We start from the raw sequence: 25,120 nt of genomic DNA on the forward strand, positions 1-25,120 counted from the left end.
GTTTAGCGACATCGCCACCATGTATGGCCACCTTTAGAGGCAGTCCGGGAATTGAATGCACCCTGTATGCAAGTAGGTGGTGAGCAGCAGCTAATTTTCAATTTTTCCCAGATTTTAAATCATTTTTGTCTGGTCCCCTGAAAAACGTGCCGTAAGAGCCGCAGACACATACACTGGCACAATGTTCCCTCACTCAGACAACCCCGATCTCTTGCCCCAAATAATATCAGCCCATATCTCGTCACGTGTGCGCGCAGGTCACCTGTGGAGCGGAGGTTTAGGAGAGCAGAAGGGCGGGGTTTCACACGCACTTGGCCTCCGATAGGAAATCAGGTGTCAGGCCGCGAGCCAGTGTGGGCGTTTCGCAATCACATCAGCGATGGCGCTGAAATTCCTAGTCCTGTCGTCCTAGTTCAGCCTACGTCACCTGCCGGTGTGAAGCCGAGACCAAAAACGTAAAGCCTGAGTAGAACCGGCACGCACTCGGCGCTCGCCGCTGACACTTCGGTCCCGTATCTCTGACGGGCTAGGTGCCCGCCCCCTATCGTCCTCAATAGGGCACTGAAGCTAGGGGCGGGTCTCACTGGCCATTGGGCCGGACCGACTAGGGGTTGGGCAGATGGCACCCAGTGATCATAATAACTGTCTGGAGCCAGTGAGAGCGGAGCTGCGCCTACCGAGCCTGCGTCTGCTGTGACAATGCACCGAGAACGATAAAGTCTGGCCGGCGGGCATAGGACGATTTACAATTTCAAGTAGGCGGCTCCTTTGTTTTGCCTTTTGTCTTACCATACAGCCTGCCAGTCACCGGCCTGCTAAACGGGGCTCTAGAAACCCAATGATTTCATCGCTCTTGTCATGTGACAGTAGCTGCCCCGCCTCCCGGGGTGATTACGTCAGTGCATGACTGTGTTTTTATGAATGAAAGGAATCTGTGAGTGAGTAATTCCAGGAAACGGTAACATTACAACTCAGCAGATCTGAGCGCTCCCTCCTGCAGGCAGCCCTCGGCGACCCCCGACTCCGTCTCTCCGCGCTTCATAGCAGGTAATGGAGCTTCCCGTGTGCCCCGTGTTTCTGTTCGTCGAGTGTGGAAGGGAGCTGACCTTTCCTCTAGTCAGGAGACGGCGAGCTGTGGCTGGGGATCGGCCGATTACAAGCTCGCGTGTTTACAGGGTGGCAACAAGGAAGCTGCCTCCTTTGTATGGCGTGGCCGCAGCAAAACGCTAGCGATCGCATATGAGCTGGAGAATTATGAGCTGGAGAGTGAGGTGGCCGCTTCCATAGTCTGTTTGTCTTCGTATTTCAGCATTTATACGAGTGTGTGCGACTGGCAGCTGCCCGGGATCTGTAGGCTGCATTGAAACTCTTCTTCCAGCTGTGGCTTCACATTGTACAGATAGCATTGTTTCGTGTGTGTTTTGGTATAAGCCTGGCGCCCCTGTGACTCTCTAGCACTTACTGGATTCCAGCATGCCACGTGCTGTAGGGGCTGCTGGGAGTTGTAGTTCGGCCAAAGCAAGAGCATTTTTTTTCTACAGCGAATGCTACTACATTCATGAATGGAATGTGGCTTTAGGAAGGGATCTTTGACATATGTTTATATGAAATAGCTGGGGAGGGGGCAGAGCCTAGGAGATAACCTGTGTGTTTGGAAACTAAAGTGTGGGATGAACCATAGGCTTTTGTTTACAAACATCCCCACTTGAAAACCACAGGTGGCAGGAAATAGTTCACTGGGCTAAAGAATTTACAATCCAACGGAAGCGGCTGGCAAAGCTGGGCCAGTGCACTTGCCATGTCTATTATAGAGAAGAGAGGAGGGATTCTTGGCTTTTACATTGTTTGTCCCTCGCTGATCGTTCCCAGATGAAGTCATACTGTTGCTTCTCTTCCGGAGGCCGGAGCTCTGTGCGTGTGTGTAACATTCCTTACGTAACATTCCTGTTTTTCCCCTTGGAGTTGCTCTGTGTGCAACTGACATAAAGGGGGCGTGTGTGTTTGAGCAGATCCTCTCTCTTCAGAACTTGGTGCTGTTTATGTCTGCTCCATACCATATGTGAGTGAATGTAGTTAGACCTGTATTAAACCGAAACTTGCTACTCCCTGGGCCTGTATGGATCATGTGCCATCAGGAGCTGGTTGTGTTACATAACAAGTAGCCGTGCCTGGGCTTGTACCCATCCTCGCTCGGAAAGTCGCTGCTTCCATTAGATCTTGATAAGGATCCTACCAGAGCCTTCTGTTCTGAATAGGGATGCACTGAATCCACTATTTTGGATTCAGCCGAACCCCCGAATCCTTTGTGAAAGATTCAGCCGAATACCAAACCGAACCCTTATTTGCATATGCAAATTAGGGGTTGGAAGGGGAAATGCATTTTACTTCCTTGTTTTGTGACCAAAAGTCACGCAATTTCCCTCCCCACCTCTAATTTGCATATGCAAATTAGGATTCGGGTTTGGCTGGGCAGAAGGATTCGGCCGAATCCTGCTGAAAAAGGCAGAATCCTGGCCGAATCCCGAACCGAATCCTGGATTCAGTGCATCCCTAGTTCTGAAGCTACAATGTCACCTAAGTATATATACATATTACTCTGTATACTGTGCCCTTTATATTTGCAGACTAATGATTCTGGCTGATGTAACTGTTGATGTCAGATCTGGTGCCTACTGGCAAAGAAGGGACCAGCAAAGCTGACACTTGGTGAAGCCTGCATATTTAGCTGCAAAAAGAATACCTTATCTTCTTTATGTGACAGGCTGGGGGGTTATAAAGCAGAGACTGGCTCCGTATCAGGGGAACAACAAGCTAAGTTGTAAGGATTCTGAGAGGTGTAGTTCATTTTCATCTATATATTAATTTTTTTTAAGATTTCCCCTGTTTTGGAGAGACATTCACCAATAGCAATCAATCTTTAGAGCAATAGTCCGTGATCAGCCCAATAGAAACCAGGTATCTTGTGTGTGTCTGGATATGGCTGTGTATCAGATGATCACCTGACTAATGGCAGCATCCAAACACAGGCCTCGCATTCCTTACGGTTAAATTTTAAACTTTTATGGCGCTGGTGATCTGTCCTTGAATACATTGCTGGAGGTAACACTGTTTGTTATTGTTATAGTCCCTTTTTTGTCTCACTGTGTCCCTGAGTACTGCTGGACTTCCATGATTATATGCTGAGGAATGCTGGGAGTTATAGTCCAGGAACATTTGGGGGCCCAAGTTTAAGAAACCGGCGTTAAGCAGAATTTATAAAGCAGGGGTGATTTTACTCTGAGTAGTAACCTATAGCAACCAGTCAGTTCTGATTGCCTGCCTGCAGTTAAAACGGTGGATGCAATGGCCTTCTACTCCTGAGTAAAATGTAGGCTCTGTTATGTGAATTCTGACCTTGTAGAAGGTCTTCCTTGACTCCAGGTCTGGCTGGGTATGCATTGGTAATGCTTCAAATAGTGATTCTGTGTCAGCACACAACTCCTCCAATGTTTCAGGTGCACGTTCAATGGTGGCCACCCCACACCGTAGACAACTCAATATAGATGAGAACAGCACCTTCTTGATAAGATAAAAGGCCTTTATTTAATCATGGCACAGACCAACATGCCATGATTAAATAAAGGCCTTTTATCTTATCAAGAAGGTGCTGTTCTCATCTATATTGAGTTATGCATTGGTAATGTCAAAGTCAGGATATTCCATGTGCAGTTTGTATACACACAATGCTGTGTGATTTATTATTCCAAGTTTATGTTCAGGTCATCCCCATAACATATGTGTATGTAAGAGATTATCGTCTCCAGATATGTACTGTATATGTCATGCACTCTGGCTGCACTACATGGGACAGAAACCTTGTGCTGTATAATCCTGTCCTGAAAGTACACTGTAAAAAGGTCACAGACACAAATGTTCTACATGGTCACATGTCACTGCATGATAACTTGACCTGATCTTTTCTAATGGTGTATAAAGGAATTACTGCTTTCCTATCTCTGTACAATGTGGAGCATTATACACGTTCTATTCATTCCTATGAGATTTTTAGAATTGTATTTATCAATGGGTGAAAGTTAGAACTCGGCATCTGATAAATGCGCTTCTAAAAGTCCTACAGGAATGATTAGAACGTGGGCGAGTTTTTTCTAAACTCACCTTTTAATAAATCTGCCCCTTAGTGTTAGAGAACAGTTAACCAATACATTCACTGGGGGTCATTCATGATCACACTGGGCAAATTTGCACAAGTGTAGTAACCCATGGCAACCAATCAAATGTTTACTTTCTCTGTTCTACTTGTAGTTGACTCAAAAAAGGATTAGGTGCTATGAGTTACTGCCCAGGTGTAAATTTGCCCCGTTTTTATAAATGAGCCCCAAAGGTGTAACAGCACACTGTGATTTGTTCAGTCAAAACTGCCCCCCATTTGAATTGCTATACATTTCCACTCCATTGGTCATGCAAATCACTGGCGGGATGGCAAACATATTGCTTCAGTTTACCGAAGCTGGTTCACGTACAAACTTCGGAAAATGAGGCAAAACCTATGCCATCCCACCAGCGATTCACATTCTTGCTGGCGGGAAGGCATTTTAAGGAGATTAGTCGCCGGCAGTATCGAAGATTTGTCGCTTGGCGACTAATCTCCCCATGTGCCACCACCCATAGGGGTCAAGATCAGCTGGACCAGCACATTTGCTGTCTGCCCTTACTTTCCTATAGAGGGACTTTCCCACAGTTTCTTCCTTTTTCTAGTAGAGTTGGCTCTTTTTATAAAATATACGAGGTGATTATCCATGATGTACGGCACATCTGACTGGAGGAGAATCACAGCAGTTAATAAGGCCTATCCCAGCTTTCATGCTTTCTATTTCAATGGATTAACACTGCCTGTGGTGGTAACAGGTGGTGCAGTTTGGAAATCCCACTGCCTGAGTAGTCCTCTCTGTCACAGCCAGCATCGACAGTAAGTAGTATTCCAAGTCTTTTGCATAGCAACTGTTGCCAGGTGGGTTAATGCATCCTGAAGGAACTGCTATGTCCAAATCGCCTGGTGTACCATAGGCCTAAGGATGCAGGGTTCAAGCTATAACATGGCAACAATAGAGGCATCACAGAAACATTTAAATTGTGAGCATAATGACTGAATACAAATGGGCTCTAGCTCTGACATATGGGCAAAACTGATTACAATATGTGCTCACGACATGCCTCGCCTTATATGGCTTGTGACACACCTAATGCAGATGGGAACTTTGCGCTGTGCACTTGGATTTCCCAGAAGGGCAGGACACCCATTATTATGTTCTCTGTTTATACGGCACCAGCGAAGGACAAAGTGCTTTAGACAGAATGTTTAATCATTTGTAACAGTGGAGCTGACAGTTTAACTTCCCTATTGCACCTACACACAACACCCACTGAGGGAAGTTCCATGAGAAGTCTAGGAAGCTACCATTTAGTTGATGGAGAGTAGGGAATCAATAACAAAAGGAGGGGAGAACATACAAACTCCTCACAGAGTTTAGGCGAGTGTAGTGAATTCACCGTGTTAGCGCCATTCCTGTAGAAATGCCATAGGCAAGTATAACATTATAAGACTGATACCATGGGTATTATCAGAAATATTCACTGTGCCTGACCCACACTTTATTGAAATGCTAAATTGCACACTTGCTGTTGCCAGTAGTAGCCAATTAGATATTTGCTTTGATGTTCTCATTTTTACTAGACTGTTCAAAGGTATTTGCTGATTGGTTGCTATTACCGCCATTGTTTGTAAATGGGCCCTTCTGCAGCTTTTATTTCTTTCCTTTTTCCTTTCTCCTTGTAGTGTGTTATCTATGGAGCAGGGTCCTGCCTTTACTCAGCAGCACTGACTAATATGCTGGCACCTTCTAAACCCTTAATAATGCCTCTGCTAATGGCTATGTATGGAGAAAGCTCTGGAAGGTTGATATTGTGCCTATAATCCGCCGGCCATATATTTGAACTTGTCCTAATAATGTACTTTCAGGAGGTCACCTTACTTTAAAATGAAACCCAATTTTTGCAGCCTTGGCAATTTAGTTTAGTGCGACTCAGCATAAATGAGTGCAGTGCCGAGCCAGCACACTCCAGCTGTCGTCTCATAGCCGGCCCGGCAGAAACTCTGTGTTCAGCATTAATTCCCTTTTCTCTGCAATGCGCTCATGACCCTTAAGTGAGATGGTTCATCACCATTTTTGATCACTGTGCATTCTTCCTAAAGTGTTTTTTACACTCTTTATTTCAATGGTAGTTCAATTCAAAGTTACTACAAAACCGAATTTGGTTACAGCAAAACTGAAATTAGAAACACTAACCCTTTAAATATAAATTTTTTGCCCCAGTAACTCCTGTACGAAACCGACTTTTGTTTTAATCATACTGTCCCATTAACTTAGGGGTCAAACTGAGTTGCTCTTATTTATTGTAGCCCCTTAGTGATACACTTCAATTAAAGGGGTTGTTCACCTTTAAATTAACTTTTGGTTCAATGTCAGGAATGATATTCTTTTGCAATTGGTTTTAATTGTGTTTGTGTTTTTTGAGTTATTAAGCTTTTTTTTCAGCAGCTCTTCTGTTTGCAATTTTAGCTACCTAGTTGTTAGGGTCCAACATAAACCTAGCAACCATGCATTGATATGAACAAGAGACTGGAATATGAATAAAATAGGCCCTGAATAGAAAGATGAGTAATAAAAAGTAGCCTTACAGAGCATTTGGTTTTAGATGAGGACCGAGACCCCAATTGGAAAGCAGTAAAGCAAAAATTTAAAAATGAAGGTCAATTGAAAAGTAGCTTATAATTAACCATTCTATAACATACTAAAAGTTAACTTAAAGGGTCCCTCTCATCAAGAAAGTTTGATAAAAAATGTTGAATATGTAGTAGAAGGGTGAGGGAAGTTAAAAAAAGGTCGCACTTTTATGTTTGCCTAGGGAACAGTAACCAAATAGCTCTGCTTTCTTTCTCTAATAACACAGCAGTTGTGTTATGCTTTTTGGCTGTGGGTTTTCCCTAGTAGTCTGAGATCCTATTACCAACTGTAATTATGATTAATAATAATAAACACATTTATTAAGCACCAACATATTCCACAGAAAAAATAACAGGGTTCACATACATCTGACATACAAATACTGACTGATACAGGAGATAGAGTCCTGTTTATCAGAGCTTACAATTTAAAATTTATAAGAGGAACATTTTGTTTTTTGAATGGTTAAAAAATTTACTTTTTTTTTTTTTTTTATACTTCCACAATTTCTGGAACAGTTTTTCTACCGTGTCCTTCTCTGGTCCAGTAACTTCCTTCAAGAGAAACCTTGTGAAATGTGTTTGTAGGTTAATGTTTAACGTTTAAGGTTAATGTTAATGGTGACGGGTCCCAGCACAGGTGCTAGAGCTGCTATAAAACTGGGTGGCGTTTTATTAAGTTCAGTTCCTTTGAAACTATAAACAGAAAGGAGTTTTGAAACATGCCAGATATCTGGTTGGTTTTCGGCTAGATTTCAGTAGGCCTTCCAAAAAAGGGGAGTTGGCAGCTTTTATCAGCATGTATATGCCCAGCTTAAGTTCCAAAATGTTGGCCTGGCCACCCTAGTTGAGACCAGAGAAGTGGATAGGGACCTTAGCCAAAATACAGTTGGGTTGAATGACATTTAGTTTAAAAAAAAAAAAAGTTACCATCTGCAAATGTTTTAACTGATGTGTGGGTTGACCCAAAATATGTGGTGACCCATGAGAAGACCACCAGTTGGCAGGTTCAGGTTGAAATTTGGCCAACTATTGCAGGTTAGGGTTGGGTGTGGGTCAGACTGGGGAAGATCGCTCCTCCACTGATCCCAAAGATTCTCTGTCTTGGAACCAGCACAGAATTAGAGTACATATTAAAATGATGTGGATATGGGTTGGGTTTGGTTTCTACAATGGCAAAATTTTGCAGGTTAGGGTTGGGTGCGGGTGAAGGTTTTGCGGTATAGGTGCAGGTTGAGTTTTTTTTCCTGCCCAGCACATCACTACTACTTATGTGCTGTAGTTTTTTTTTGTTTCGATGTTCTAATTACATTGTGTTGATAGGCAATGTGTGGTGGCAGTTGCAGCCGTCACAGCTATATTAAAAGTTGTGTCTGCAGAGCTGTGTAACAAGTGGCGGTTTTTCTTATCTCGTGTGTGCAGGGAGAGGGAACCAAATGGGGAACTGTAGTGGGAGAACTTGAACCAAAAAATTACAATAACCCTGCTCCTTGCTATAGGTTAAAAAGTGAAAGAGTAACTCCTTAACGGCATCAAATGACTTCTCTTCACTGCTTTTAAAATTAGGGGCATTTCCAGGGACAGAGAGCCAAGGGACTTTCCTTTGAAATTGGGGACAGTTGGTAACTATACTATTGGCCTTGGTCTGCATTTTCAGCTTGCCAGCATGTTCATTGACCGGCTAGGGCATACGGGCATAAAACACTCATTCTTATGAGGGCCAAGTAAAACTATTGATAAAATTGAAATAACCTGATGCCTATTTTTTAACGTTAACCAGAATTTCAGGTTATTATTGTTTTTGTGTGGTATTCTTAGTACATTTTAGTTCAGTAATTGTGTAAGTGTTTTCCTTATAAAAGGATATACTCATCATTTCATTATGAACACAGTTGGCTGTATCTTGACCAGAACGTAACCATGTTTCCTCCAAGTTTAGAAATAACAATGTGGCTTGCAAGCCACATGGCCACACCACACAGCTGTTTGTTTTTGTTAGTGAGCAGCCCTTCCGAATGAGCCTGTAGGCTCACGGTCTATCCGGCCTCTTTATTGCCCCAAGGCGCATGCCTTTGTGTTATTACTAACAGAACCTGGTTGTGGGAGCGAGCATGTACTATGGGGCCTTGTTAGATCATTTATATATACCTTGACTCCTACAATAAAGGTCCAGTCTGGAAGTCATTTAGAGAGAAAATTAGCCTAAAATATAAAGGGAATGGAACAAACATGGTTTTCCATAACAAGGAAACCAAGATCATTTCAACAAACCACCTATATTTCATTATTTTCCACTAAGGGGCAGATTTATCAAAATATCTAGAGTTTAATAAAGAAAAACTCTAAACTCATTTTCTATTCATTCCTATGGAATTTATAGAAGCATATTTATCAAACAGTGAGTTCTAACTTTCACCAAATGATAAATATGCTTCTAAAAATCCTATAGGAATGAATAGAACGTGGCTGAGTTTTTTAGTATTAAAATCTTAACTCACATTTTGATAAATCTGCCCTTAAATTTCCATTTGTGATTGGGTGTTGCGATGACTCATACTGGATGTATACATCGAGATGTGCTCCCAAACTTTTGTTGTTTACAGTATCCAGTCCTTTTAGTTTGGGCCTCGGAAACCAGATCAGTCTGTACACCTCCTACTTCAGCCTCAGTCTGTGGAAGAGAATGAGGAACCACGGTCCCTTGCATACATTGCCCAATGTACAGTCATTTCCCGGCTTCCTCAGGGTGCCACTCAGTTGTAATGTTTTCTATTAACTGTACAGAGAAAACTGGGTGTGGAATAGTGTCTCTATTTTAAAATCAACACTGCTTCCGCAATAACAACCCCCTCCTTGGCAGCCCTGCATAAAGACCATTGAGATAAATGCTGAAATACTTCATTTTCAATTCACTAGCCCAATTACTCCTAGCAACTTATATAGATTTATTTAGCAATATACAGGTATCGGACCTGTTATCCAGAATGCTCGGGACCTGAGATAAGGGATCTTTCTGGGATTTGCATACCTTAAGTCTACTTAAAAATAATTTAAATATTAAAGAAACCCAATAGGTTTTTTTTTTTTCCAATAAGGATCAATATTATTTTAGTTGGGATCAAGTACAATTTACTTCTTTATTATTACAGGGAAAAAGGAAATACTTTTTAAAATTATTCAATTATAATGAAGTCTATAGGAGATGGCCTTCCCATAACTTGGAGCTTTCTGTATAACTGGTTTCCACATAACAGATCTCATTCCTGTAATGCAAAAGTTAGCCTGGAAGTGCCACTCTGCACTTGATATAAGGAGTTGCTGGTCGCTTCAGGGTTTACTCTGGCACCAGCAATTCTTTGCGAAACATCTTTAATAACGGTGTAACTGTAATACAATACTGTTGACACTCCGGTTTTTCATCTCATTCTGAGTCTTGTGCTAATTGCAAAATGTCAGTGTTGGGGTGTCCAACATTTTGCCTCATTAGTGACAGTACAGATAACACTACTGTATATTATTATTTGTATTTTCTTCATTTACATGGTTGGTTTAATAACGCAGATGAAGGTATATATATATATATATTTTTCATGCCAACACAGCTGACCATTTGGTAGAAAATACATTAATAATAATCTTTGTTCTTCCATAGGTAGTGACTCCACGGTACAATGTCTTCAGACGGAACGTCAGCAAAGGCCCTAAAGGTACCAAACTCTTCCCAATACCCCTTTATTAATATTACAAGATTGCTTTGCTACCCACAGAGTGGCTTTTATTATTTGTAACGTATAAATTAAAACCCATTCCATCCCAGGATTTATACAATTAAATCCAAACTAATGATAGCTCTGTATTCCTGTGGAGTTAGTATTCCAGACATGAACTCACAGGCAGTGTAGTAGAGGTGGTCAAACGCCAAAGGTTAGTGCCACATGGGGCTGATTCTAGGACGATCCTCTGCCTGTTTCTGTGTCTTACAGACAGTGGGATTCATTTATCAACACTGGGCAGTTATCCATAGCAACCAATCAGATTGTTGCATTCATCTGCACCTGCAGCTGCCTGAAAAAAGACAAGCATGGATTGGTTGCTATTGGTTACTGCCCACGGGCATATTTGCCCAGTGTTGATAAATGAACCCCACTGTATTAGCTTGGGTGCAGACAGTATTCTTAGCAGCTCCAGTATCTGTACAAAGTGCCACAACATTACTGGATTTTAATTAACTGGTTTCATGTATAACCTTATAATTTTGTCCCTTTAAAAAAAAAAAAAAAATGTTTTAATGATTTATTTGTTAGTTACTCAACCTAAGTGTTTTTCTATCTGGCTGCAACACACTTGTCACATGGTAGAATTTGCTGATTCCAGCATGAGTCAGCAATTTGCACTGCTCCAGTGACACAGCATGTCTGAAAGGCCTACACAATAATAAACCGCTTATATCCAATACAACTGGGTGTATGATTACAGTGGAACCTCAATTTTACATCCCCTGACTTTACATTTTCCCTCATTTTACATTGTTGTGGTCCCTTCTATATATTATGCATGATACGTTACCCTGATTTTACATTTTCCTGGATTTTACAAATTTTTTTCTAGTCCCCTGAAAAACGTAATATGATGGTTCTACTGTATATTGTTTGTATTACTATTTTAATTACAATCCCTAATCCAGAAATTCAAAATTCCAGCTTCCTAGCATTCAGAATATTACATCCCATATCTGTGTGTGTATATATTTACATATCTAGATCTACACACACACCGTTCCGTTTTAATCCCATTTTAATAAAATACTTCAGATTTTTCTGATTTCCTTTTTCTCTAACAATAAAACAATATCTTTTACTGCATGAATCCATATTGGTGACAAAACAATTCTTCTGGGTTATTTATGTGTGTGTGTGTGTGTGTGTTTGTGTAATAATTAGAGAGGAAATGTCTGCACTCTTTTCCAAAAGGTTTTTCTGAGGTGCAGGGTCAATTTAGTAAATATGCCTTAAAGGGGTTGTTCACCTTTGAATTCACTTTTAGTATGATGTAGAGAGTGATATTCTCAGACAATTTGCAATTGTTTTTTTATGTTTTATTATTTGTGGTTTTTGAGTTATTTAGCTTTTTATTCAGCAGCTCTCCAGTTTGCATTTTCAGCAATCTGGTTGCTAGGGTCCAAATTACCCTAGCAATTATGCAGTGATTTGAATACGAGACAAGAATGTGAATAGATGAAGCCTGAATAGAAAAACTAGTAATAAAAATAACAATACGTTTGTAGCCTTAAAGACCATTTGTCTTTTAAATGGGGCTAGTGACCCCCATTTGAAAGCGGGGGGGGGTCACTGGCGAAGGAAACTTTGGACGACTTTGGAAAGCTAAGTGCTGCGTGTGCATTGCCGCAGGCAATTTTCATTTTACCCAACGGAGGGCAGGGGGATGGCAGTTCGGGGAGATTGTGGCCCAGAAAAAGAGGCGATTTGTCGATGGGGCGACTAATCTCCCCGAATCTGCTCGTGTGGACTGACCCTTAAAGAGTGACTGAAGTTTATCAGAGCACAAGTGACTGGGGGCACCTGGGAAACTAACAATATGTCTAGCCCCATGTCAGCTTTCAAAATTAAATCTGTTTGCTCTTTTGAGAAACTGATTCAGTGCAGAATTCTGCTGGAGCAGCACTATTAACTGATGGGTTTTAAAATATACATTTTTTTTTTTTCCAAGACAGTATCCCTAATGACACTGGACACCAGTTGGATGTAATGAATACAGAAACCATATTTTTTACATAACATAATTTTAGCTAAAAATAAGTTGTTCTTAGTTTTTTTATAGATATGTGTATATTTTAGGGATGCACCGAATCCAGGTTCCGGCCTTTTTCAGCAGGATTGGGATTCAGTCAAATCCTTGTGTCTGGCCGAACCAAAGCCGAATCCTAATTTGCATATGTCAATTAGGGGCAGTTAGGGAAATCACATGACTTTTTGTCACAAAAGAAGAATTTTTTCCACTTTTTCCTATACTGTCCGTAATTTGCATATGCAAATTAGGATACGGTTAGGTATTCGGCCGAATCTTTCAAGAAGGATTCGGGGATTTGGCCGAATCCCAAATAGTGGATTCGGTGCATCCCTAGTGCAGTTCCTTCTGAGTGTTGGAATCTGATCTTTTCGTTCTGACAACATCACACAGGTCAGGTACAAAGTTCTCAATAATATACTGGCTGCGCGTGCATGGCAAATCTGTAGGTTTATCCATCAGAAGTGAAATGAATGCATGTTTCAAGGAAACAACATTGAGTTATAAGTCTTTATTTAAAATCATTCTGCAAACCAGGGATATGACTTATTACCTGCAGTTATCCACTTTGTAACTCTGCTGAGTGGATTTATCTGCCATGTGTGTGTTAGAGGAGGCTTATGGAAAAGGTATATTAATGTGCATTGAATAAAGCAGGCTGAGTTAGTTTATTATTACAAGGATGAAGCAAATTCAAGAAGTAAAAATTAGAAGGTCTATTTGGGATGTGTGGCAGGAAGAAGCAGCCACGTGGCAGTTTGCAGAGTGAATAATCACCACATGAACCTACACAACTCTCTCTTACCTTAAGATTCAATACCTTCTAGACATAGTGCTTGGCATATGTATCCAAGTACAGTTTGTATATTTAAGTCTCTCAATAACAAGAGAAAGCATTCCCCATGACAGATGGAAATAGTAAAATGCGATTTGGGGTCTGAAAATAAAACATGATGGGGGCAAGTTTGAGATTTTGGAGCTAGCTCTATTGTGGGGCTTAAAGCAGTGGAAGGGTGGCAGCTTGAATACTAATGACTTTTGACAATCTTTTATGTATCTTAAACAAAACCTTTCTGGGATGGGTGGGTAGGGGTTATGTCTAAACATCAAGAAAAATACACAAAAGCTAAGGGCACACATTGCAGGTCTTCTGTCAGTGGGCTGGACCCAATTGTGTGTAGGCAGATGCAAGTAAAGTCTATTGGCATTTCTCTGCCAGCTGAAAAATGCAAGGAGTAGGTGGATCAGCCAGGTGTGCCATCATCCAAAGGTTAACTGGAAAGTAGCAATATGTCATTGCAACCTGGTTTGGGTTTTGAAGAAAAGGTGATAAAAGGGGAACTCCACACAAACATAACTTGAGCTTTTTGAAAAGTACATCAATTAAAAAATATGCAGACTTTTCATTTTTATAATGGTGTGGAACAGTTCCCTAAGCCTAGCCCCCTGCTCTCCTGCTGATCTGTCTGACTACTTTGCTGATCTGTCTGACTACTGTTACTTTGTATCAGCAGCCATCTGTCCTTAGCCTGCATCCTCCAAACCCCACAATTCCCTGCACACGTGATTTCAATAAGGAAAGGAACATTACAGTGCAATGCATTGTGGGTTATATAGTTCCTGCATGCTGTCTGTAAGCTGTGGAGAAGTTGTTACAATTTGTAACATCAGTGTTTAGTAACTTCTGCCAGGATTTCAAATGATGGAGAAAGAGAAGAACTGTTAAACAGCTGGATTTCAGCATAGAAAATGCAATTTATTCATACTTTTTGAAGAAACCGGTAACTGTGAAGGTTTTTTGAGGGTTTCTGTGTTATGTGGGTCTCTTTATCAAATTTTGGTTTGGAAGCTGTAGTTCTCCTTTCAACAGATGTTAGTTGAGTTATTAATCTTTTTGTGCATTCAGAATTGCAATTATGTCAGGCAGGGGTTACTTATTGTGTTATGGATACAAATGTTTTATGTTTTAATGTTTTGGAGACAACATGGGTGACGCAAGCAGTTGTTTTCTTAAACATACACTGGGCATTGAAATGTCCCTGTTCTCAAAAATATTAAATGTATTGTATCGTTTGGTCTGAAAATCTATACTGGTGTGCATGCAGTTGTGGCAGTAACTTAGAGATCACTTTAGTAACGTCCTTGCCAGGTAGTGTCATTAATTTAGTACCTATAACATAAGCCAAGTCAGTTATTATATAGATTCAGCAGGCCATACACATGCCAATAATTTGGTACAGTTATTGTTACATGTATGGTGCCCCCACTAAACCAGACAAACAACAGTGTACTATACATAACAGTTGGTTCCAGAATAGGACAGGCTAGATAGGGATCCCCAACCTTTTGAACCCGTGAGCAACATTCAGAAGTAAAAGGAGTTGGGGAGCAACATTAACATTAAAAATATTATTGGGGTGCCAAATAAGTGCTGTGATTGGCCATTTTGCAGCCCCTATGTGGATTGTCAACCTGCATTGAGGCTCTTTTTGGCATTACACCTGGATTTTATGCAACCAGAACTTGCCTCCAAGTCAGGAATTTAAAAATAAGCACCTGCTCTGAGGCCACCGGGAGCAACATCCAAGGGGGTGGAGAGCAAGCTACTGGTTGGGGATCACTGGGCTAGAAGCTCTCACCTTCTGACACACCATGTTGGCCAGTTCATTGTGCTTCGGCTCAAATGATCGGAACAGCAAGAAGCCATGGCTCCTCACTGCTGTTCCAATTGTTCAAGTGCTTTGTGCATATGATTAATCTCAACCATATCGTGTGGCCCCTCATCTGTTTGGTTAGTAAGAGCACCTGGTTGACTTTAGGTAACATTCTTCTACCTTAGCAAGAGTAAGCTAAGCATTAGAGTAACCTCCTCAGGTGGCAGCTTGTAGATGTGGGTTCCCAGCCGTAAATGTTATTCTTTGGGGAATAGAGATTAGGTGTTATCAGTATATGCTTTTTATGTGGTTTATGGCTGAAGTTTTAACCTGGTTATGTGCATTGTAACACAGCAATAGGGTGCCCACCTGATGTGCCTTCAATCCGTTCCAAACCCCTCTCCTTCCAAGCAAGGTGTGTGGAAAGTAAAGATCGCTGAAGTTTTAGAGAGATAATTTGCAGTATTCTATTGCTCTTTTGGCTTTACAGGGGAAATCCTCATAATTTCTGGCATCGCTCTAGGTATGAAAAAACCTAAGGAGTTTTTCCTGCTATTTTATGGCCCTGTTCTGTTGGCCAGACACCCTGCACCCTGTTAGGCCATATTGCTTCCTGGTTTCTTGCAAGCGAATAAGAACAAAGAAAGCTGTGGGAGTTGATAAAGTTGTGGTGGATGAACTTGTGAGACAAAATCCATTGTTGGTCAAAAATAATAGTCTTTCAGAAACTGTTTTGGGCCTTCTAGATTAATCCTGGAGTTGTGTTGGAAAATCTTGTGACTCCATGTGAGATCAACATTTGAATTAAGGCTGCACCTGATTAATCTGAATCTAGGAGGTGCTATTAATACAGGTATGTGATCAGTGAGCTGTGTTTAGATATCAGTCTTTGAATTCTCGTTTACACTGTTTGTATGTTTGCATATAGCAAGTACTGTTGACAGGCAATTTGGAATTAGTGGTAGAATAGACAGGGACATGACAGATCTGTATACACTAATGATGTGGGTAGTATGTAATGAGCAAGCTACTTATACATTGTTTTGAATTTATTTAGTCAAATTCAAGATGAAAGGGGAGTTTGGAAATATTGTAGTCACCAAGCTTGGGACTTCTCTCAATGCCAGATATTCTCTAAGTGAGTAAATAAAATGCCAACATGCATACAATAAGATCACGCAGAAACCTTCAGAGACAGGCAATTAAATTAAGTACATAGACCATTAAAGCTTTAATGAAAGGCTAGACAATTATGGCTTGTTGACACTGAAAAAGAAGCACCTGAAAAAGAAGACGCGACTAGATCAACACATAGTTCTATATTCAGGCTGTATGAGGCAGGTGCTCACCTTATATCAGCTCAAACTGAATTATTTTGGGACTGTATTTGGTCTCTCTCTATTCTCCTCACCCCCTGTAGTTGATACAGATATGTAGACTCACTTTTTTTGGGAGTCATCCTAATTTAACACCCCATCTATCCGGTCACCAGCAGCAACAGGCCTGTCACCTGTTGTCCTTTCCCTTTTTGATGAAATGCATAGAAACATCACCCTAAATCCTTAGAGGGCGGGGCAGGTGTAGCCAAGATGTACCTGGATCATTTCAGATTAAGATTGGCAGAATGTTGACCCTAACCCTCCTGCACCCAACCTCCTCTGTTTATAGACTGGCGCCCAACCCTCTCATCTCTAGCGTCACAAAGAGGGAGGTGCAGGGCAGGTGCGTGCCTTTAAATTGCAGCTGCCGGAGGCAGAAGCTGGGCAATATAAGGTTAAGGGTGGGGCGGAAGGAAGAGCTCAGCCTGAATCTGCCAACGACCCAGAAATTCTGCGTGAATGTCTGTGGGTTTCTGTCCGGCCTGCACATCTCTAGTTCACATCTCTGTATTCTGTATTCATTTTTTTATGCTGGATTCAGGCTTGGAATTTCATCTGTTGCACAATAAATAGGTGGTTGCACAATAAATAGGCATGACCTCAACATTTAATGCAATTATTAAAAAAGCCACGTTTAGTGACTGTGCTGCCCACTGCAACCCATTAATACAGATTGAACTTTAAAGGAACATTATAAACTGCCTTGTGTACATATTCAAATTCACTTCTGTAAGTTTGCATGGGTACTTCTAGGAATAAAGGCCTATTTTGGCAAGTGTTCCTGGTTAAAAAGTTGCAATTTAGGCAAATTGTCCCTAACTTCTCCTTTCCCAATAATGCTATCTCAGCACAGACTCTGCACTGTTATGTTCTGTTCTTTGCAAATCTATATGAAATTGCTCTTGCACCTCTGCCATCAGTTTTAACTGGACATTGCATCAGCGCTCCTTTCTATGAATCGTTACACCCTGTACTTCCCCTTTAAGTGCTGATTGTTGTATTGTGTGAGTATTAGAAGAGGAAGTTACTGTCTCTGTTCTCTGTTTTAATTTTACAATCAAAACTGTACAGTTCATGTTTGTTACTTTTCTAACAAGCCCCTGTAAAAAACACCCTATGAATTTGGGCACAACAATCCCTTTAACTGCCAGCAATATAAATGCTATGTTTCCGGGTTCCACGCTGTCCTTGGGTTGCAGAGTAATATGGTTTTCCGATAACTATGCTTGCTTGGCTAGCATTCTAAGGGTTAAATAACTTGCAAGGTCTCCATTTATAGAAGACTACAGATGCTTATCAAACCACACTGGCTGTTCAAGAAAGATGAAAGCACTAAGTTGCAGCTCAGCTTGTTATTTATGGCTTGGAAATGTTTAAATGAGTCCTGGTATATTTTATTTAGTAATAAATGCACTGTTCGATTCTACATGCCAAACTGTATGATGGGCAGGGCTAGAGCCAACCTATAACCAATGAGAATGTCCCCAGGGCATAGCTATATATCCAGTTGGAATAATACAATGCCCTTAATGCATCAAAATGTCCAAAAATTCCAATTCCAGCTTTGATGTTTTTTTTTTCTATAGGTGGCAGGTGAGAAATGAGAGAAAGAATAACTATTTATGAGCTGGGGTGATAAATGGCCTTGCAAGATTATACTGACATTGCAAATATTTCACGTTTTTGATCATTGTAGTGTTTGATATCCTAATAACAGAATAAATTTAATGTTTAAAAATAGCTTTCAACCGTAAATTAGAAATAATTGTATAAATACTTGTAATGAATTATGTAACTGCATATCAAAATTGTTGTGTCGTAGTCCTGAAGTCATTGGCTATGTATATTTATTTCGTTTTTCATCACTTTGTTTTATTTTTCTTTCAATTCCTGTGCGCGCTTATAATTTATTTATATTCTAGTAAAAGATCTATTGCACCGGAACCATAAATATCCTGTAAAATGTATCCCTATAAATGGTGCTTAAATGAGTTCTTACTGATGTAAGTTGTCACTTGACTGAAACGTGTATTGTAAATAAATAATGTACTGCCTATTATAAAATATGAGGATATTAGAAGTCAGTGAGGCTCAGACTCTCAGACTGTAATACTGTTAACTTTGAATTTCCCTACCGGTATATAAATAACTTAAACATACAGTGAAAAATAAATAAATAAAATTTAAAAAAAAAAGTCAGTGAGGCTCATTTATAAACAGTGGGCAAATTTGCACCTGGGCAGTAACCCATGGCAACCAATCAAATGATTGCTTTCAGTGCTCAAACTGCAACTGTTTTAAAAAAGCTAATCACTGATTGGTTGCTATGGGTTACTGCCCAGGTTCAAATTTGCCCACTGTTTATAAATGAGCCCCACTGTGTCCGTATGATGACCTATAAAAACACTTGTCTGTACGCCTTATGTTATGGAACGCCTTTGTGACTCCTTATATCCATATATTTTACAATAGGGGGTATGATTTTCTATATAATGTATAGGTACATACATTCAGTATATTGTAATTTTCATAACTTGTCTTATGGTGCTTCTGCAGGTGAAAAACGAGATGGGTGAGAATACACCAATGCTGTCTGATGATGAGCTGATGTCTATGTCTGTGCGGGAGTTAAACCACCACTTGCGTGGCCTATCCAAGGAGGAAGTGGTACGGCTCAAACAGCGGAGAAGAACACTGAAGAATCGAGGCTACGCTGCTAGCTGCAGGGTTAAGCGTGTCTCCCAGAAGGAGGAGTTAGAGAAGCAAAAGAAGGACCTGCAGCAAGAGGTGGAGAAGCTGGCTCATGAGAATTCCTCTATCAAGCTGGAACTGGACGCACTGCGGGCCAAGTATGAGGCTTTGCAAAACTTTGCTCACTCTGTGTCTCGAGGGCCCATAACTCCAGCTAAAGTGGCCGCCACCAGCGTGATCACCATTGTCAAGTCCCATGGAAACTCCTACTCCTAACAGATGGGATGTTGCTTTTGCTTCCCCATCCTATGTCACCTCATTAATTGCTACAAAGCCATGCACCAGATCTTAGCCATCTCAGCCATGAGTCACACAGGCGCTGGAATGAGGCTAATACAGCTTCCTTTGTAAAGCCTTCTTCTGCCAATATCAACCAGCATTCCATTCACCTGTGCGTAAAGGATCTGTCCCAGAGTGCTTTACTTTACAGATTGTCTAGGATGTGGTTCTGGTTATGCTTATCCTGAAAACGATGGGTTCTTAGTTTAAAACCTTAATGCATCAATGCAATGGAAGGTACCTTGACTTGCACGAGGCCTGATCCTGTCCTCATACATATTTTGGAAATGTTTTGACGTGGAAAGCATCACCCTGCTTTTTCTTATTGATACAGAGTTAAGTTATTGAAATAATTATACATTTTATTTTGTAGTTAAAAGGTTACACTTTGTGTATGGTGTGTGGCATCCTTTACTTTTGTACCGAGGAGACGTCTGTGCTACATGCTGTGGTAAAAACTTTGTGACACGCGTGAGCCCAGAACGGCTCAACATATAGGATAGGCGTGTGCAATTTAGCTTGTGTTGCTTAGCGGTCCCAAGGAAGGAAGCCCAGAAGGATTTGCTCTCTGACAAATCTAACATTGTTTACACACAACAGATATGGAGGTTATGATGCAAAGAAATGTGAGGAGAAGGTGATTAAATTTAGAGAAGGGAAATGGGATGTTAAAGGCCCGCATGCTTTATGTGTGTGGTATTTATTGTGTGGCGAACACACACACAGGAGAAATAGTAAGTTACAAGCTTGTTTCTACCATGGCTGTTACACCATGTGACTCAAATCAAGCAATGGGATAGAAGGATGTGGAAATGGGTGTAGCCTGCATAGCGATAGATACAGCCAGGCCAAGCGAGTAATTGCAGTAGATGGTTTGTGCCTTGGGCAAGCTAAATATAAGAAGGAACATTCCTGCATTTTATTTATTTATATATATATATATGTGTGTATAGAGGTGCAGCAGCTTGTGGGTTGCTTCTGGTGTTCATGAGTTGCCAATACCTTCCAGGATATTGAATAAATGATTGTGATTGCCAGACTGGGACATACTTAGTAACATAAAGTGCACCAGTCTGAATTAACAGCCTTGCACTCTAGTGTGGGCAGATCTTTCAGTATGGAGGCTGCCTGTCTGAGGAGAGTCAGGCCTTTTTGCCATGATACAAATGGAGAACATCAACTCGGACAAAGTTCCTGCAGAAACATTTAGCCAGGCTGCTCCACCTCAAGGGGCCAGAAACAGTGTCGCATACAACGTAGTTCTGATAAAGCTTATTAGATCCATCTGATAAAATCAGTAGCACAATATGAATAAAATGTGACTGCGCTAAGGTTTTACTAAAGTATTCTCTCGCTGCTGTATAGCTTGTCTCACCACTGGTATCTGACATGGCACCATCCAGTGGTCAGAGGTTATTGACTATGGGATATTGAGATATGCAGAGGGCTGCTCAGTACTGGCAATAAGCTGCCAGTATCTGCATAGAGTTGGCTTATTCCTAGGCAGACTATAAAGCTCACACTGTGAAACCCATAAAAGAAAGAGAACGCCTACCTCTAAACAGAGAAATGCAAGGCAGCCAATGGGAGTTGAGGCTTTTGAGAAGGTGATCAGCTTCTCTTTATAACGAATCCTGAAGCTCGGAGAGAGAAACATAGGTTAAAAGAAAGTCGAAATGAAGGCGAGGAATGTGAAGTTTAAATGGATAAGAGAAATAAGGAAACATAACCTTTCAGTAGATGCAATAGCACTTTTTGTAAGAAAACTGGAAATCCTTATGGGCTACAAATCAAAACATACCGATCACATTGGGACTGTTAAGTTTCACTTGCCATTTTAACACGCTAGGCTGTGTGCTGGCACTCTCACTGTCGCAGAACTGCAACTCCGAGCAGACAACAATTGTTAGATACAAAGACTGTATATTGTTAAACAATATCATGTTTATTGGCTTTAATCCGGGTCCCCTGTGCTGTTGTGGGAACCAGGGTGAATACCCTCTCTAACCTGCCAGTGAGAGTTGTAGTTCACTAACATGGGAAGCCTTTGCCTTTGCTTTTGATGAAGCCAGCGGCTCAGCAGCCCATGTTGAACTACAAAGAAAATAATCCAGTTGTCTCACAAATTCATTTTCCGACTGAATGCTAAAGTGGCCAGTTAAGACATATGATTTGTTCTGTGTGTTGTTATTCACACCTTTCTGTTCCTTCTTTTTCCTCTAAATATTTATCGCTGCTTACAAATCAGTTTCCCAAGACACAAGATGGATGCTCGGTATCCTTTTATCCTCCATCCACCTCAATATTCCCAGCTCTTTCCATCTGCTTTATGTTTATTGCCAACGGAGATGCCGCCTACGTCTCTAGCACCACAAGGGTTAACCTGCCCTGGCATTTGCTTTCTGGAGGAAAACCTTATTTATGTTTGAGAAGTTTATTTTTTTCAGTATATTTATATATTATTTTTATTATAAAGATTATAGGGAAGAGGGTGGGAAATGCATATGGTAAATGTACGTTTGTTGGAAATAAAATGTGGAAATGGCTGCTCTTGACACAAATCCTTGCGATGTTGGTTATATTTAGAATCAAGGGGCAGACTTACTAACCTGTAACACTTGGGGGGATTAAAGGGTTAAAATTTACAAAGCTGTTTTTGAGCAGTAGCCATTTGTTAAAAAACAGAAAATAGCTTTTTTTTTTAAAAAAAAAAAAATTTATTCAGTACTCCTCATCATTTTGGAGGATTAATGATTCTACAGGGTGTTAGATCTCAGTAGAGCAGCTGAACTCTAACACCCACCATCTCCGAATGGAGTCCATTTGCTCAGAACAGACAGAGATTCTGCTCAATTGACTAGTTGATCAAAGTAATAACTTCTAAGAATTCCTCCGGATTCCCCTGTTAGTAAAGCTGCCCCTTAGTTTTGTTGGTTTTCAGAACATAAAAGTTGATATGATTTTGCTCCAACCCCAAAATGTATTAAAAAGAAATGGTATTTCCCACAGAAGTATATTACCTTGATTTGACTCCCCCACATATTCCAGTGATGTTTATGAGTCTGCTGTGTATCTGAAGCTGTTGCTGAAATTGTCTCGTTGCAGCCCTTGTGTTGTATTGGAGCTTAAATGTGTCCGGCTTCCCTTGAGAAACCCGTCTCCATAATATACACCTCCACTGCTTTGATTTGGGTTTTATCTGGCCTCTTGAAATGTAGTAGAAGGTGCTATATTTTCCGTCTCTATGCTTGGTGTAGGCAATATGAAATAATGGTGTCTAATACAAGAATATTAACTGGAGACCACAGTCTGGAGGACATAACTGAGCCTAAGCCACAATTGGTATTGGGCTTTTCTTCACCATTCTCTGCCTTTGTTCTACTCTGTAGCTCAGCCCATCTCCCACTCGTGAGCACAGTGATGTTTACAAACCTGCAAGGGTGGCCTTATGTGACCTACTACATTTTAAGGTGGGGAATAAATCTAACTTCTATGAAATTTTTAGCACCTAGCTTTCATACATGATAGGAACAGTTTCCCCAGTGCATTAAGCCTTATTTGTCCTTTGTACAAGGATAGACAAGGAAAACACTCATTTTAGACAAGTGAGGACTGGTCACCACTGTGGCAAGTGAAGACATTTTCACAGTTCTGAATTCAGCTCAAACACTTGGAGACATGATAGATCCATCCCTACAGCAAAGGACAGGGCTGATCAACTGTTGTTTCAGTACAACCCCCCTAATCTGCCAAGGATGCTGGGAGCTGCAGTTGGCCAAGAGCTGAAAGGAAGTTTTAGGGGACTTAGTGGGTTTCCTGATAGAGATGCAGTTCTATTTATGTGCAAAAGAGTCTCTCTTCCCTTTGGGGCATGGACCCCTTAAAAAAAAATGCTGAGGCTGGACATTGAGGATGTGTTAAAGGGATCCTGTCATCGGAAAACATGTTTTTTCCAAAACACATCAGTTAATAGTGCTACTCCAGCAGAATTCTGCACTGAAATCCATTTCTCAAAAGAGCAAACAGATTTTTTTATATTCAATTCTGAAATGTGACATGGGGCTTGACATTTTGTCAATTTCCCAGCTGCCCCTGGTCATGTGACTTGTGCCTGCACTTTAGGAGAGAAATGTGTTTCGGCAGGCTGCTGTTTTTCCTTCTCAATGTAACTGAATGTGTCTCAGTGGGACATGGGTTTTTACTATTGAGTGTTGTTCTTAAGCTCCCCATACACGCGACGATTCTTCTTGCCGAAAGCCCGACCAATCCTTCGAAATTATCGTGTGGTTAGTGGTATTCGAACGATCGTACATCTTACGATTTTTCGGCCGACATCTGTCGGGAAATTGATCGGCCAGGTCAAAAAATCTTTGTGGGTCCCAGTGCAATCTATCTATGTTTGCAGGGCTAAGTAGGCAGCTCCCCTTTGTTTTCCTGGTAAATTGGTCTTTTTAGTTGATGGTAAATTCGTACGATCGTTCTGAGAAAATCGTGGTCTCATGATCAGGATCTGATCTTTTAAAAATCTCTATGGCCAGCTTTAGATCTACCAGGCAGAGGTTATCATGTGTTAGGGAGCTGCTATCTCATTACCTTCCCATTGTTCTTTTGTTTGGCTGCTGGGGGGGAAAAGGGAGGGGGTGATATCACTCCAACTTGCAGTATAGCAGTAAAGAGAGATTGAAGTTTATCAGAGCACAAGTCACATGACTGGGGGCAGCTGGGAAATTGACAATATGTCTAGCCCCATGTCAGATTTCAAAATTGAATATAAAAAAAATCTGTTTGCTCTTTTGAGAAACTGATTTCAGTGCAGAATTCTGCTGGAGCAGCACTATTAACTGATTCATTTTCCCATGACAGTATCCCTTTAAGCTTTATTTGAATATTAAAGGTAGGCCCCCTACTGACCGCTCCAGATCTCTGCATCTCCCGGCCGTAGCAGAAAAGCACTGGTAGGTTTCTGTTTGACGTCTGACCATCAAGATGGGACATACCTGGGGGGAAAAACCCATTTGCTAAATGCTCAGCCAATGTCTCTCATTTACTGTAGTCCGCCAATCTTCTGCTTCTCCTGTTCTGAATTCACGATACTGTCTGAGGGGTTTGTGGCACATTTCAGCTGTAGTGTATTTGTGTGTCCTTAAATACAAGTGCACAGTACTTATACATGTATTGAACAATTTTCATATCTAATATATGTGTGTACATATATATATAGTGAATTGTATTTATTTTTCTGAAACATTTTAAAGTCCCTTTATATGTGTATTTTATATATTGTTCAAATAAAACATTTTTTCACGTACCAATTATGTCCACGTACCAATTATTATTGCTGGAATTTTGCTGGGTTATGGATGCTTTTCGCATAACGTAACCTTCAATGCGGTAGCGTATGAGCTACATTGTTGACATGATATTGCTGGCCGGCGACATATTAAAGGGGACCCGTCACCCAAAAAAAATGT

At 40.9% G+C, this 25,120-nt stretch overlaps 2 protein-coding genes across 8 annotated transcripts in view; one reads left to right on the forward strand and one right to left on the reverse strand.

The window, feature by feature from the left end:
- Positions 1-911, reverse strand: part of pla2g6.L (phospholipase A2 group VI L homeolog) — a 27,551-nt gene extending 26,640 nt beyond the window's left edge. Inside the window, exon 1 of one of the 3 annotated variants that reach the window (XM_018258876.2) lies at positions 790-911. The gene's annotated coding sequence lies outside the window, so the exon portion shown is untranslated. Of the gene's footprint in view, positions 1-262; positions 528-789 lie in introns of those variants that run through there. The other 2 variants (XM_041590731.1, XM_018258875.2) reach the window with 2 other exon arrangements.
- maff.L (v-maf avian musculoaponeurotic fibrosarcoma oncogene homolog F L homeolog) lies at positions 617-23,321 on the forward strand. Of its 5 annotated transcripts, none has more exons than XM_018258878.2 (3): positions 617-755; positions 10,434-10,488; positions 19,176-23,321. In XM_018258878.2, the coding sequence occupies exons 2-3, from the start codon at positions 10,453-10,455 to the stop codon at positions 19,584-19,586; spliced, it is 447 nt and encodes a 148-aa protein (XP_018114367.1). In that variant the 5' UTR covers positions 617-755; positions 10,434-10,452; the 3' UTR covers positions 19,587-23,321. The 5 variants fall into 5 exon arrangements, with proteins under 5 accessions (XP_018114367.1, XP_018114369.1, XP_018114366.1 ...); XM_018258877.2 differs by lacking the exon at positions 617-755 and adding an exon at positions 912-1,047; XM_018258880.2 differs by lacking the exon at positions 10,434-10,488 and having other exon boundaries at positions 632-755.
- Positions 23,322-25,120: the final 1,799 nt, after the last annotated feature.

This window comes from Xenopus laevis, chromosome 4L (assembly GCF_017654675.1).
Source record: "Xenopus laevis strain J_2021 chromosome 4L, Xenopus_laevis_v10.1, whole genome shotgun sequence".
Classification (NCBI taxonomy): domain Eukaryota; kingdom Metazoa; phylum Chordata; class Amphibia; order Anura; family Pipidae; genus Xenopus; species Xenopus laevis.